Below are 16773 nucleotides of genomic sequence, written 5' to 3'. Positions count from 1 at the left end.
TCTTTATCCATTTATAATGCATCTTTTTTATTATTTTTAATTAGCCATCAAACGTGATGTTTCACAGCTCTCCCAACGCAACAATGGACTCCAACATTATGGAGATAATAGAAGAATTCATGGAAAGTGCGTTGGCTCAATGGGTACGTCCTTTATCATTCACCACTTCCAGTTAGAGAAAAGGTCATCGTTTCTGGAGGCAAAAAGAATAAAATGAAACCGAGGCTCTGTTTAGAAACAAGGTGAATTATTATTATTTCACTGTGTCTTTTAGAGCAGACTGCTTTCCAGCTCCAAAATAAATATATAACTATTATAGGTGTGGAATAATAAGTGAACAGCCTAGTTACTGTGTTTTTGTTTTAGTCAACTTCTCCTTTTAGCAGCTTCCTTTGCCTGCTAATAACCCTGTTTGTCCCTCTACCAGCCTTGATACTTCCGTGTCCATGGGCAGGTTCTCATTAGAGAATAATACAAAGTTAAGTACAGTGCATTCAACAGAAAAGAGTCTCAGTGAAATCAATTGAGACGTTGTACTAGCAGGGGTTTCCACATGGGAAACCAATCAGCCCCAGGGAACGTGTTCTCCTTCTGGTCATTGAACAGTTTTTTTTTTGTTTTTTTTTACCTGTACATGTGTTTAATCATGTTAGGATATTCAGTTTTATTACTGCCATTCTCCAAATAGGGGGTCAGAGGTCACATTCAGCAGGATCTTGCAGCATTTGCTCAAGGGCACTTGAGCACAACACAAAAGTTGTCACACATGTTGAAGGACATCCACGGCCAATGCTGTGCCACTCTGTCGCAGACGAGGGTCACCAGCTTCTCTGCATCACCTCAGTCCATGTTTACCCACAGTGCAGTTTTTAGGAGGCGCAGGTGGGAATAAACCTCATTATATTGCAGTTTGCATTGGCACAGCTTTCTTTTTGGAGCAAAGAGAGAGGGACCTTGGCTGCGATCCTGCTTGGCTGCCTGTCACTGTGAAGTGCTTCCCAGTGGGAAGGCACAGATCCCACCTGTATAGACAGGTGCACCGACTCAAGTGGCTTCCTGTGTGAAAACATTTGCACCTCTCCATCTCTTTGTGTCTCCCTCTCTCTCTCTGTGGACCCATTTCCTGCACCTGTCTCCGTCTTCCTTGTTTCGTCCACCTCCAGTTATACTCTCGCTCTTTTCTCACAGGTTCAGCTGTTTGAGAAGATGGTTGAGAGCAAGAATGGCAGTCAGTATATGGAAGTGAACTCAATTTCCCAGAGTACCCAGGATCGCTACCTGAGGCTGACCAACGGGATTTTCCTCAATGAGGTCATGAGGGTCATGTAAGGTTCATTTGAATTTTCTCGCTGTACAATTTTCATTGCCGCACATTGGCAATCGCAATAAAAATGATCGTTAGACAATGGGAAACTATGAGCCAGTTTGATGATCCTGATATGGGGACATTTTCAAGTGAGTCTTCAATATTAGATGAGCACTTAAATTTTAAATTAGAAACAAGTCCAAAGAGCTCATTTTAAAGCGGTTGTAGGAAAAAAACTACTATAACCTTGCAGTTTGTTCAAAAACCGGCCACAGCAGAAAAACAGACCAATTAAAGATGAAATATAATCATTTTGGTGTTCCCCTTAGTTTAGTACTATCACAGGGTCATTGTTTATATTTGTGAAGTTCTTTATTTCATGTCCACATACCCGCAACACTAATGACATTATCAGAGTCATTGGATGTTTTTGTTTTTGTTTTTGCTAATATTAGCATGGAGCGTGGAGATTGTGACCAAAAATGATGTGAAACATTTGTAGCTTAACCCATTTTATTACAGTCTTTATCTTTGCTATCACTGACTCTATTCAATTTTAATTTTACTCTTATATCTCTATCGTTATCGTATTGTTGTTTTGTACCTATTTAGTATAAGCTCATTAGCATTGCTACTGTTAGCACATCAGCAAGCTAGCTCAGTAGGGGTCGTACCTATGTTCCCCGGGTCCTATGTTCCCCTTTTTTTTTAAAAAAAAAGGGTCCTAAAAAAGGGTCCTTTGTTCCCTGTTTTTCCCCAAAAAAAGTCCTATGTTCCCTGCTCACATACAAAGTGGGGAACATAGGACCCGGGGAACATGGGTACGGCCCCGCTCAGTACATACCCGCTAGCATCTATTTTTAGCATATTTTTAATGTAAGGTCAAGAAGTTAGGTCAGCTCACCAGGATGGAAATCAGGATTTATGTGCTGAGAAACAAAAGAGCATGAGTAGGTCACTCCATTTCTCACTGTGTCAATACAATGCAGTGATATCAACAAAATCTAACAATTTCTTTCTTGGGCCATAACCTACATCCCCAGAAAACTTCAAAAATCCATATTTTACTTTGTGAAAATCACACTGAGCATTCTGACCACAGACCAACCAAATATGAAGAAAATGATAGCAAAAAGATGGATACTTTGAAATTATTTCCAAGGCACGATGTTGACATATTTGTCCCCTTGTTGCAAAGTTTGCCAGGAAATTCTTGTTAAACTATGTTTTACAGCAGTTGCCAGGATCCATATTTGCCATGTTTGTGAGCTCATTATTGGACCAAGATCACTCGACCAAGTGATAACTGTTTCGTGAGTTTAACCGTGGGTTAAAAGTGAGTGGTTAAATTTAGGCATAAGAACCACCTGGTCATAAAAAGATCATGGTCTTTCCTCATTGCATCAACATCCTCTTCATTAGAAACACAATGTGTGGTAGGGTTAAAATAGGATCACATCTTTCTCTCTGTCATGTATGCACAGATCTGTGAGATTTTTGCCTAACAAAAATTCACAGTCGAATATAAAGCAACTTCAAATGAGACAGCACACAACATCACCTCACATATCTGCTTCCATGCGCTCACCCTTTTTTTCATACTTGCAAAAAATTTGAAATAAACTTTCTTGTGGATCCTGTGTAAAGAATGGCATAAAAACATGACCTGTGCATATTTGCCAGAATTTTAAAAATGAAGCTCTGCATATGTGCTGCCCTATTAGTTGCCTCTGCTAAATTTCTTATATCCCTGTTCAAATTTCAGCAGAATACAACCTTTTCTCTCTGAAATGGAAAGACCATGTTCTTGTCAGTATTTGCCAAACATCTGATTAATACGGCCTGACCTCAGGCTCGCCATTTCAACAAATAACTACATGAGGATTTTTGTTGCCTGCTTCACAGGCTCATAAAATGTTTATTCACTCTCTGCTAAAATGCACAGTTGCATAAGAATTTCTTATCTGGAGAGAAATGATGTCGGGGCTGTTTGATCAAACTATAGTAAATACACTGCCTTGTCTTTTCTGTATTCCTCTCAGAGACCCGAACCCCAAAATGGAGCGTCTTTACGACAGTGGGCAAGATGACCACATGCTGAGAGTGCAGAACTTTTCCATCTTAAACCGACACCTGAGAGCCTTCTACCAGGTAGGGCAGGGTCACAGGAGGGAGCAGGGTATGGTCGAGGAGTTAGGTCAGAGAATCAACAGACCATGTGTAGGTTTTCTGACACGCCACTGAATGCACAGTGAAGCCTGTTTTTGCACTGAAGTGAATTTTTGACATGTGCACTTTGACAGTATTTTATAGACTAGAGAAAGCACTCAAGAGCACAAACATGCGCCAAGGTCACTCAGTGTCGCACGGTGTCAACACACTGAAGTGGTATCTAACACTTTCTTCTTTAGGCCAGAACCTACATCGCCAGAAAACATCATTATAATCCGTCTTTTACTTTTTGAGTTTTGCTGGTAGCAGTCAGACAAACGTGTCCAAAAACATACTCTTCGAGGCTCATGCAATGAATAATTCAGACCTACATTGCAACTTAAAATAACACTGAGCATTCTGAATACAAACCAACCAAATATGAAGAAAATGATAGCAAACTCTCCAACCTGTATCTGCATCTCACGTTCTTGTATATGAAAGCTCTGAAAAAGGTGAAAAAGGATACTTTGAATTTAGAAATACTTTCCAAGGCAAAGATGTTGCCGTAGTTGTCCCTGCGTTGCAAAGTTGCTAGGATCACATGTTTGTGAGCTCATTTCTGGACCAGCATCACAGGACCAACAGATGATAACCATTTCCTGAAATTTAGGCACAAAAACCACCACAAAAAGATGTTTTTTCACGTGTCATAGGGTTAAAACACGAGGATCGTGTTCTCATAACATCATAAAATTGGTAAAAATAACAGTGTTGATGTGTTTTAACACAGACACACCAGGATGACACAGCAGTGTTTGGCTGTGACCTATGGTCTTATACTGTGGTCTGACCTCTGCCTCCAGTATTTCACTGTAGAATAGAGAGCAACGTCTAATGAAACACCGCACATCGTTGCCTTTGTATACAGAATAGTAAAATCACAACCTTTTTTAATATCCAATTGAGATTTAGTTAACTTTTTTGGATTGGATTGAAATAATAGATATTTGCACGTATACTTGCAAGTTTTTCTGGACCGCTGTTTCTCAGATGTGAGTACAAGATTAGTTTCCTTCCCAAGATCAATCAGTCAATTGTCAAAGCGCTCAACATTTAATTGGTAATTGGAAAAGTTTTTCTAATTTCAGTCTTAATAATATCCATCGCTGTTGACAAATTACTTTCAGATAAAAAACAGCAATACTTTCTTCTGAAGTGTTTGGCAGCTCCTCAGTTTGTATCTCCTATGAAAAATGACTCTTTTCTTAATCTTTGTCTGCATGCAAAACCATTTGTTTGTTTAGGAGGGGCGGAGCCAGCAGTTTCCAATGTGATGATTTATAGATATGAACATATTTACTGAGATAACAAAGGGTTGGCCACATGGAAATGTGATTAGTTTTAATGTTTTGCTTTTAAAAAGTCAATATTTTATGAATAATACCATAATATTCCTCTTTGGCTATCACTTTCATTTCTGTCCACTATAATGACCAGTTCTATATTGTTGTTTTTCAAAAAAATATAAATTGTAAAAAAATGTCTCTTGTCACATAGTTTCCTCACGTTAAGCCACGACTTGTGATTTTTTTTTTTTACACGTTTCTTTTTCCTTTTTTAATTTGGATTCAGAAAAAAACAAGCTGTTGATTAGGGAGTTTTTAGAGGCGCTGACAGGCTATTTGGTTGACAGCTTTAGCTCAAATTTACTTTACACGGTATGATTACTCTTATTTTTAACTTTTGCTTGAAGAATACAACACCCCCATGCTGCCCGAAAACTGTGACACCACTCGAGTGTGTGTCTGTGTGTCTCTGAACTGGACAGTATTTTGACCCCTGAGAAGTAATGGTGAGGCAAACCAAGACTAATCATTTGAAAAGTCTGGATTGAGGCTACGTTTACACTAGCTGGATATTTTTAAAAACAAATATTTTCTTCCCTCCGTTTTCCAAAATAACTTTGTGCACACATCTTCGTTTAAAAAAAAGTTTCCATTTATATTAACCCGCATAAATAAGCTGTCGAGAGCCATCATAACTACGCCAAGCCTGTGTGCGGCAGTGTAGGTAGAAGGAGAAAGCCATACAAGCCAATCAGAATCCTCATCGACGACAACAACGACTGACCTCTCACCCTCGATGTATGGACGTAACTATACAAGTGACCGAGTGACAGCAGCGATGATCGCAACATCCAAAAATTGTCACGCCACTCCTCCGGGACAACAATCTCATTCTCAAACTTCTCCCACCAGACAGCAGTCTGCCCAAGTCGGACCCAAAACCGGCGAAGCTGACGGTGACGTGGTCTGGCTCACCTCCGAGCCCTAACACGTCTCTGCTCCTCTACGTAATATAGGAGCTGTATTTGCAAATGCAAACATGTAAAAATGATCATAACCAAATGTAAAAAAAAAGGTCGCATTTTTGGAGCGTAGATTGCCTAAAACTTTACATGCAAACGCGAAAACAGGTTTTACCAAAATCTCCACTTTTTCCAGAGTTTTTAGAAAGAATCGCTTTCAGAGGCGAAATCGCTGTTTGTGTGTAAACGAAAGGCACAAACGCAGGGGAAATTCTCCGTTTTTAAAAATACCCATGCTAGTGTAAACGTAGCCCAAGACTAATCATTTGGAAAGTCTGGATTGAGTTTGTCTGATGCATTTTAGCACAGACACTGTGAGCAGCCTTGTTCACTTTATGAAGCATTATCCAGCCACTGATTTTCCCAATAACACTGCTCTAAAGGTGTTTATTATAGTTAGGTTTTTATTGAAACTGCTGAAATATCCCTCTAAATCAGAACCAAATGGCATCGGCGAGAGAGAGAGAGCCTTGAGCAGCAGGAATCTCACAGTCGGGGTAGTAAAGACACAGGACATGAAGCTCAGGCGTCAGTCTCAGTATATTATAGAAAGTTAAAGGTGAATGCAGGGGGTGAAAAGAAAATCAAACACAGAACATTTCCATCCTCAGTAGATATCTCCCCGCTTATTATCAGGCAAATGGTGGAGTGACCGCCAGAGTCTTTTATGTTTATAGGGGTTGAGGAAAAGAAGACAATGAAAAAAAATCAATCAAACAGCACCGAGTATCACGCATTTCATATAATGTGCTTTGTAGGTGTGCCTGTGACATTTGAGGAAATGACTATTCTTCTCTTGGCAGAGGCAAGGCTTCTGTTCTCGACAAAAGAACAACTCCCACTCGAGCGGACTGACTGTGCAATGCTCAGCACGTCACACAAAATAAGGTTTCGCTTCCTGATTCTCAGCGAACCACTGACACACACACACACACGGAAAGACTCAACACAGCACAACCTGCAGCCCAGCGACTGAGCTGTTTGTGTCCGTCGAGGAAATCGTTTTGAGTTACAAGAGCGTGAAAAACTACAGGTGAAATCTGGTTTGCACGCGGCCATAACGGCAAAGAAAGAAACAAAGGAACTGAAAAAGTTTGATTTTGAAAAAGACAAAGTAGTAGATTTTGCCATTCAGCAAGTTCATGAAACATTTTTGTTGTTTTTTTAATCATAAAAATTAGAGAAAGTGTACTGGTTATTACTCATATTGCTAATTCTGTTAGGAAGGCGATTACACTGCTTGGACCGAGAGCAGAGGCAAGACGAAAGGTTCAAGAGTCTTTATTGTTCATCTTGAAAAATCAACAACAAAATATCAGGAACACTTTGTCCTCAAAGTAGAAAATAAAACAAAACTTAGCACTGGAGCTAATTGAGCAAAAGAGCGAGACAGACTTGGACACAAGGTTTTCTCTGGAAGCATAAACGCCGCAGTGGCACAAGACTGAGGGACTGGGAACATTTATATAGGGGAAGAGGGAATCAAGGGCAGGTGTGAGTGATTACTGAGGATCACCAGGTGAAGTGCATAAGACAATTAGGGGAGGTGTGTCAAGGCAGATGAAGTGCCAGCGTGACCAAAATAAAAGGGGAAGTGAAAACAAACACAGCACCAAAATGTGACATAAAACAAAAAACTTAACCGGACACTGCTAAACAAAACAAAAACACTTAACAAATCTGGCGCCTTGTGACAAATTCCCAAGTGCGTCAGGGAGCTACGGTGGCCTTCCCATACCAGAAAGGATGTCATTCCAACACCAAACTTTAAAAAACAAATTGATGTGATTACATCTACACAGACAAATGTCCTTTAAGCAGGTGACTGTAACCCAGTCTGTTGGCAGTGTGATGCTTTAGAAGGAATTAATTGTTTGCCTGCCAACAACAACCAGCAGCTACTATTTAATATCCAGTGTGGCTAATCTCCTGCAGAAGTCTATTTGGCACCATGAACCAAATGGCTGAACGCTGACCAACACAAAGCTTCAGCAGATATAATGCCCTACATTCCCTGAAGGATCTGAAAACTTCACTGTGGCTGTACATGCCTGTGATGCCAGACTCGCGCCTGTCTCTCGGCGCACCGCCGCTCTCATTGTATGGTTTGTAAATGACAGCGAGATGGAGAGCTGTAAGTGTGAGGCGGTTCTGTGAGTGGAGAATGTGGACAGGCTTTCGCGACAGTTGGGAAAGGAGCTCGCCAAATTGCAGTGTGCAGTGCTTTTGACGGAAGCATTTTATAATGAAGAAGAGGGGGCTGCAAAGATGTTTTCTTCGTTTAAGACTAATTGAAATAGAGCATTTAAGAAACAGGCTGATGACCTGCTACACTGGTTTTACACTTAATAGCACTGCAGGCCCCGCATGACGCAGAGTTTTCGTTGCCAGGATAAATAGTTTTCCGAACAGAGAGAGATAGTCAGAGGCGTCTGCTTGATTTAACGCCCCTTTAGACCTTGTGAAATTTGTCCAAAACCAGAAAGCAGAAATTACAACTTGGTGAAACAACATTTAACTAAATACTTTCTAGCCCAAGGCACATCCAGGTTCACGAGCTTAACGTGCCTGTTAACAGAGGACAGAGGACCAATTCAGTCAAAGCATTTAACCTGAGGAAGGACGTGCCTTCTCATCTGTAGGATTCAGTAGCTTTTGTTAATAATTTAATAGTTTTTCCTTGGTAACATTTTGTGTTTGAAATCCAAAATAGCTTTTCTCTATTTTTGTGTTTTTGTATTTTGGCCTCCGATCAAACGGTGCACTTAAAAACACACGTGTATAAAAAGAAGAGTTGAATCAGCTTCTTGTAGGCATTTCATCAGTTATCTCTCGGTTCCTCACAAAATCAGTGTTACTAAGTGACATTAAGTTTTAATGTGAATTCAAGATCACTGTATTCAACTTGTAAAGCGGCCAGAATGCACTGTGGACACAGTCCTTTTTTATCAAGAGGTGTTGTGACCTCAAACTTAAAAGTAAGTGTTTATCAAACATTGTTCAATTGCATTCAATCAAAATGATCCATAATACAAGTAGCTTGTAAGTAGTAGTTATCTTTGGTTTGTTGTTAGTCAAGGGTTCTGCTGGTGTGTGACGTCTGTGTGACGGGTCATTTACATGATCTGCCCACATGACCCGCGTCTTTAAAGAGTGCGGACAACAATAAACACTGCAGATGTGGGAGGATATAATATTGAGGACCGTTATCCGTTAATCAGACCCTCGTCCCTGCTTTTTACTCCTTTTAGATAATCCTCAGAATAACTGACACTGAAGTATATAGAAGCTAATCAGTGGAAATCTTCTTTGACCCTGAAAGACTAAACGCACACTTACTCAGATATTGGCTCTTTGTTTAGACCACAAACTGCAGCAGGCCGGTGGAAAATGTTGCTGTTGTTTATTTCTGTCTCACTGTGGGCAGACCAGGTGAAATTGTCCAGCTGATCACTGTATACATTTTTTTTCTTTTACATAACTGGTCCCGTGCGACTCCTTTTTCTGCAGGAAGACCTGCAACAGTTGATTATGATGTCTCTCCCAAATGTTGCCATCCTGGGGCAGGACCCGCTAACAGGTACAAGATCACCATGATCCTATCAGTGCTGAGAAAGTCATTATGATTTTTATGAAGAGTCCGTATCGCTGCTGTATCTGTGGAACACATTTACAGAGATGGTGGCGGGGGCTGGAGATGGTGACGATGATGATGATGATGATGAGTTATTTCTGTGTCCTCAGACGCAGCTGTGGAGGAGCTCAGGCGACTGCTGCTCCTCTTACTTGGATGTGCTGTGCAGGTGATGACACACTCACATGACTACCACATTGTTTTTTTAAATGTAATAATGACAATAATGTTATTTTACTGAGCCTGTGGGGATCCTATGTTTTGTATTTTTTACTCAGTATTTTTCATTTTTGTCACGGCTGGCCTTGTGTTGCAATCACTCTGATCTATTTTGGCTCAAAGAGTTGCTTCCCAGTAAAAAAAAATATCTGCTGAATGGACAACAATGAAATGTGACACAGAAAGAATTCCCTGGTTTCCAGAAGAATGAACACTGATCAATCAAAAGGCCCAGAATGACCTTACACTTCGTGACAGCATACCTGCCTGCTTAGCATCTTTAAAATTAATGTCAAAAACCAAAACGCAAAAAATGACATCGTCAAAATGTCTTATTTTGTCCACAAAGAAAAATATCCTTTATTTTTTTTTTTTAGTAGAGGACCAAATAAACCAGAAAATACTCACATTTCAGGAGTGAATTAGTTTTCATTATTATGAATGATCATAAATATTCAACTAATCATTGCTGCCCTAAAAATTAGTATATGATCTACACACACACGCACACACTGCAATGATTTTTTTCCCTTATCTCACAATGTCTGCAGTGTGAGAGGAAAGAGACCTTCATTCAGCAGATCCAGTCTCTGGACATCGAGACCCAGGCAGCTCTTGCCAGCAGCATTCAGGAGGTGCGTTCAAGTGGAGAATTAATCCAATGAATACGCTAAGTATAAAAATGAATTCCGCTGATCGTCTGTGGTGAGTAGATCATGTCCAAGTGGAGACACCAAGGGAAAAAACTATTTTTATTCCTAAATATGATTTAGCAGAGAATTTCCTCACTGTCTGGCACGTTGCCTGGGAGTGTGCTGGGCTCTAGTTTTTATTTAGGACGTCTGGGTGTCCCCTTCTCTGCCTCTGTCACACCATCCTGCCTCTCTCATTGGTTTCAGTCATCCTCCTCCTCTGTCTTTTCCAATAAGGCATGAATGCCAAATTGTACTCTTTTGAAAGTACCCCCTGTGGATAATTGCCAGTATTACAAAAACAGCATGTTGCAACCCAGCATGTCTGAATTACAGTAACAGCATGTTTCCCCTCCATCGTTTTTTTGTGCCAGGCTTCTCGGCCTAATAAATCATGAGGTGAGAGGTGCTCTTCCTGTGCACCTCCTGTGTGCTCTTAATATGCTTTTTACCCGAGGATATTTCAAGCTTCTTTACATGATTATTAGTTTTGCATGCATTAGGCTGGCATTTGTGGTCACACTTCCCACATAGAAATGAAAAGACACATTCCTTTTTGTACTTAAATCAGATTTCTGCTTGGTATTCACACAACCTTCAAAACCTTCTGGATCATTTGGCTCCAGATCTGCCATTCTGTGTCAAGTTATCACAGAATATTTGAGACTCCCGTCCTTGGTGCAGGTGACACAGGATCCTCGGGTGGTGCTGCCGCTGCAGTGGGAGGAGCTGGTGGAGGTGGAAGGTGCAGACTTACAGCTGGTGTTCAGCTCCATGGCCAAACGGATCCAAAGCCTGCTGGCACAGAGAGACACACACCTGGAGGTACTGGATGTGCGCACAACGCTCAAAGGAGTAGCTTGACATTCAATCTTTATAAAATGATCTTGTCCAAAGTTAGATGAGAAGATTGATGCCACCCTCACAGGGTGGTTTTATGTTTGATATTTCTTTCTTCTGAGACGTGCGCGATGTTTTCAGTACGATAACGCGCACTTTTCCTTTTATGAAGTTATAAAATCTGACGGACATAAAAGTAAAATATGCATAACTACAGCAATCGTTTCATTAAAGATTCATTGGGCCACATTGATGAACATTTCATATCTGTAACCTCTTGGATATTACATTTACTCTGGAGCTATTATTTACCACTGAGCGGTTATAATTCTGGCTTGCAGGCAGTAGGAGCTCATATTAAAATGATCTTTCAGATGGGTCGTCGGGCGAACAGATTAGAAAACAAAAGCGATGGACGCGAGGTGCTCTCTTCCACTGAGTTAAAAACAGACTACATTAAAAGTATAGGAGATATACCATGAAGATAAAAACAATATAAGAGACAGTAAAATAAGGAATACACATAAAAAGCAAAAATATAAAAACATAACAAAGCGACATCTCACATTGTGTTAATTGCGGTGCATTTAAGAAGAGATTCATAAACCTGCCTAATACTGAGTGGGAGCATATTCAATGTTTTGGGAGCTTCAAGCCTTGTTTCCGGGACAACCAGGAGCAGCAGATCAACTGACCGAGTGAGACCACTGAGCCTTTTAGAAGAGAATAAAGTGACTTCTGTAATGACTCTGTGATGCACAGAGAGCGAGTGGAGCCAGTTCATTCATTCATCTTCTACCGCTTTATCCTCCACATGAGGGTCGCAGTGACCTGGAGCCAATCCCAGCTGACATGGGGCAAAAAGGCGAGGTACAGCCAGGTCAACAGTCCATCAAAGGGCCAACATCATTCTCTCTCACACTCACACTCACACTCACACTCACACCTACAGTCTGTTTAGAGCGTGTTTTTAGACTGTGAGAGGAAACCAGAGAACACCCACAGGCACACGGGGAGAGAACATGCAGCAAACTCCGCTCAGAAAGGTCAAACCAGGAATCAAACCAGCAACCTTTTTGCAGCACCAGCAGTGCTATTATTTATATTATCTACAGTTTTTTTTAATATATATAAATAGTTTTATTTATTTCCTTTTTTTTATTCCTGTTGTGCTGTGTGCCATTGAGACAAAATTTTGATGGAAATCCAAATGACGTCTCAAATGAAGTCTGTCTCCAAGTCTGCAATAAAATGGCTTTATTATGACTAATACATAAATTAGCGCAATATAAGAAAAGTAAAGCAAGAGGTAAAACTTTGAATAAATAATCATACATAATAAATAAATCATCTCCAGTGAGTCAAATAAGCCCTGATGAGAAAGACTCACCTCGCTGTCTTAATTGAATCCAGTAACGCATGAAAACACAATTTAATTTTGTATTTGCCATCGCTTTAATGTCATGCAGAATGTCAAATAGTCCACAAAGGGACAATTACAAAAAGAGAGAAGCTATTTTATATTCGTTTTGTGGAACCATTAATGGTTGAAAACACATAAACACTAAAATGTGTCTACAGTCAGTTCAAAATGAACAAGCGTTTCATAGCAAACCCTGTGTTACTAACACACTTGTTCTTTCTTTCTTGCAATCTCGCTCCTGAAAGTCTCCCTTACTCAATCATTCCATGTCTCGTTCTCTCTCAGATGTGTCTTTCCTCTGTCCTCTTTGTCCCTTGCCATGTCCACTGACGACTCTCTGACTCCCTCTGTGTCCCAGAGGACAGCAGAGCTGTGTCGGGAGCGGGAGGCCCAGGCTGACTCGACCACCGAGTCCCTGGGCGGTCGCAGCGTGGAGCCACCCCAAGGTCTGGCACTCCAGCTGGCCGATAGCAAGGCCAAAGTCCGCCGCCTCAAACAGCAACTGTGAGTGGTTGTGTGTGTGTGTTTGTGTGTGTTTGTGTGTGTGTGTGATGGAAGAACTCAAGAGAACCTTTAAAATAAAGTGGAGATAAAGGTCAGCGTGAAAAATGTGCAAATGATTCTGTCACACTTACTGGTAGGTACAAAAAAATGCTGGTTTGTTTCTCAGCAACGAGAGAGACACAAATCAGGTATTGACTAAAAAATTATCCAGTTCACTCAGTGTGTTCAGTGTAGTCTGTATCACAAAGGTCAGTGCTGGATGTACATGTGTTTTATTTTTCATTAATATTTCTGGCAAACACAGTCTTATCACCTCAATTAAAAAATTATAAAAAAACCAAATTATTTTAACACTGCTTTGTTTAATTGTGTGTTTCTTTCTCTTTTAGGCAAGACAAAGGTGATCAGATATTGGATTACAAGCAGGAAATCCAAACCATGGAGGAGCAGCTCAAGAAACTTCAAAAGGAGGTACAGACCACAAATTTAAGATTCATCTTTTTCGTTGTGTATAGAAATTCTCTGTAATTCAGTGGTTTCGGCTTAAAAAATGACGAGGTACAGTGAACGTCACAAAACACAGGTATAATTAACAGCCACTTAGTTAATTTCTCTAATGTATTAAACGGACAAAAATAGTCGCAGCCATTTACAGTTTTGTCCTTTGGAGCGTAACTGATTTCTTCTTTTAACCTGACAGTTTATAACACTTATAATCCAGAGCAGAACAGCCATGAATAGTCGTGATCATATAAGTCAAAGTGTCTTTATTTGTCCCAACAGGGAAAATTGATTTGCAGCCGGGAAGATCCACACATTCAAACACATACACAAATAGACAACACCAAATAACATGTAACATATAACGTATCATCATGGGCAGATTAAAGGGACCTACTGCAAGATAAGATATGATTCAAAATGCCAATAATGTACACTGTACAAACAAATAAATAATAAATAAACAGCAGGGGCCTAAAGTGCAAATACAACAGGTTACAACAGCCATAAACAGTCTGTATATACATACAATTAATTATCTACTGTTTAGCAACTGAATGGCCGTGGGGACAAAGGAAACCTTAAATCTCTTGGTGCGAAGAGCAGGCACCTTCCACCGACGGCCTAAGGGCAACAATATAAACTCAGACTGGAGGGGGTGATCCACACACTCCCGAATCAAGGGAGCCTTCCTAAGAACTTGCTTGCTATACATATCAGTAAGCTGCATTTGACTCCTCCCTGTAACCTTACTGGCCACTTTAACAAGGTTGGCGAGCCTGTTTTTATTGGCCAGAGTCAGGTTTCCATACCAGGCAACCACACAGAACATAAGAACAGATTCAATGAAGCTTCTATAAAAGAGGGTCATCATCTCCGAACAGACATTAAAAGAATACATTTTCCTCAGAAAATAAAGCCGTTGCTGTACTTTCTTTGTTGTGGAGGCAACATGAGCGTCAAAACACAATTTATTGTCAACGACCACTCCCAAATATTTATAGCTGTCCACCAGCTCAATCTCTGCACCTTTAATGCTGGTTAATGCAGGACAAGGTTTGGACTTCCTAAAACTGATAATCATGTCCTTCGTCTTTGACACATTAATATGAAGAAGGGATTTATCACACCATGATACAAAATCATTTATGACGGACCCATGCAACAGCTGATCCTCTTCAAGAAGACTCACGATGACGGAGTCGTCAGCAAATTTAATAATGTGACTGTTAGCATAGTTGCTGCGACAATCATTCGTGTACAATATGTATAATAAAGGGGAGAGACAACATCCTTGAGGAGATCCAGTGGAGGACTGCAGCTGATTTGAAAGGGAGCCATTTACCCTCACACACTGGGAACGGTTTGTTAAAAAGTCTAATATCCAGCCAACAAGATTAAAATCCAGATTAAAAAGACTGATTAATTTCTCTGCCAAGAGATGTGGCTGGATAGTATTAAAAGCAGAAGAAAAATCTATAAACAACAATCTGGCCTGAGTTTTTGATTCCTCAAGGTGACGATAAAGAAAGTGTAACAATGTGACAGTGGCGTCCTCCACACCTCTACCAGCCCTATACGCAAATTGCAGGGGGTCCAGTAATTCCTCTACCTGCAGTAAAATTTCATTTTTAATGAGCTTCTCTAGGGTCTTCATAACTAGAGATGTCAACGCCACAGGCCTGAAATCATTTAGTGATGAAGGCTTTTTTATCTTTGCAACGGGGACAATAGTGGAATGTTTCCATAACTTAGGGACCCTTTGTTGCTGGAGGGATAGGGTAAAGATAAAATGGAAGATGCTGCTCAGCTGTTCAGCACAAGTTGCGAGAGTATGGCCACAAATGTTATCAGGTCCAGGACTCTTCCTCTTTTTAGTTTGTTTTAAGTATCTTTCGATATTTTTGACATCCAAAGAAAAAGCAGGAGGAACTCTTGTTGTGTCCTTTAATGTATTCACCGTATCGGTGAAGTCATGATTATCAAATCTTGAATAAAAACAGTTTAACTCATCAGCCAACTGCTTATCAGAATTAAAACCAGTCAGGGCAATGTTCCTGTCACCTCTATCAGTACACCCAGTCATAAGTTTCATACCATTCCAGGCCTGTTTTAAGTTATTACTGCCAAGCTCAGCTTCAATTTTGTCCTTATACACAAGTTTGGACCTTTTAATTTCAGATCTAATCTCCTTCTTGATTTCTCTAACCTCAGTAACATTACCCTCCTTAAAAGCGTTTTTCCTTTTCTGAAACAAGCCTTTAAGGTCTGACGAGGTCCAAGGTTTATTATTAGGAAAAACCTTCACAACCTTGGTTGGAATGACATTGTCTCTGCAGAAGGAGATGTAGCTGCATACCACGTCCGTCAGTTCATCTATATCGTCCGAAGAGTCTGTGAAAACCGACCAGTCGGTGCAATCAAAGCACCCCTGCAGGGCGAGAGAGGACTCCTCGTTCCAGAGCATCACCTGCCTACTGCGCACCTTCTCCCTCCTCAGCACAGTCTTATAGACAGGGTGAAGATGTACCGTATTGTGGTCAGAAGATCCGAGGGGCGGACCCGCCACGGACCTATATGCTCCCTTTATGGAGCCGTAACAGAGGTCCAGCGTTTTCTCATAACGCGTAGGGCAATTGACATACTGATAAAAACTGTTCAGTGTTTTCTTTAAGTTACAGCGATTAAAATCTCCCAAAATTATATTGGGAGCATCAGGAGAATTTGATTGGAGGGACTGAATCACTCTCGAGATGGTATTGGCTGCAACTTCCACGTTTGCCCTGGGATGTATGTAAACAATAGTGACGTAGACACGAGGGAATTCCCTCGGAAGATAAAAGGGTCTCAGAGACACTGACAGGAGCTCAATGTCCGGCAAGCACAACTTCTCACACACGGTGAAGTTGTTACACCATCTTCGGTTAATGTACAGGCACACACCCCCTCCCTGTTTTTTGTGTGTTACCTCGCTGTCCCGGTCCAGTCGAATTGGAGCTCCGAAGCCAGTAAGATCCAGTGAAGCGTCAGAATCCGAGGCGGAAAGCCACGTTTCAGTGAAGCCCAAAAGACAAGCATCCCGATATTCCCGCAGATGAGTGACATGCCCATGTAACCCATCAATTTTATTCC

The 16773-nt window shown here is 40.8% G+C and overlaps 1 protein-coding gene across 1 annotated transcript in view; it reads left to right on the top strand.

The window, feature by feature from the left end:
* Positions 1-83: 83 nt before the first annotated feature.
* The window catches only part of ccdc88b (coiled-coil domain containing 88B), a gene marked incomplete at both ends in the record, with an annotated part of 44884 nt that continues 28194 nt past the window's right edge, over positions 84-16773 (top strand). The window contains 9 exons of the mRNA XM_083891442.1: positions 84-143; positions 1189-1325; positions 3349-3457; positions 9339-9408; positions 9573-9631; positions 10233-10316; positions 11058-11198; positions 12995-13140; positions 13530-13611. Coding sequence (XP_083747568.1) covers positions 84-143; positions 1189-1325; positions 3349-3457; positions 9339-9408; positions 9573-9631; positions 10233-10316; positions 11058-11198; positions 12995-13140; positions 13530-13611 — 888 coding nt within the window. The remainder of the gene's footprint in view (positions 144-1188; positions 1326-3348; positions 3458-9338; positions 9409-9572; positions 9632-10232; positions 10317-11057; positions 11199-12994; positions 13141-13529; positions 13612-16773) is intronic.

Source organism: Microchirus variegatus (genome assembly GCF_963457635.1).
Source record: "Microchirus variegatus genome assembly, chromosome: 6".
NCBI lineage: Eukaryota > Metazoa > Chordata > Actinopteri > Pleuronectiformes > Soleidae > Microchirus > Microchirus variegatus.
Note: the sequence above shows the minus strand (reverse complement) of the source record. Positions and strands in the feature narration are given on the sequence as shown.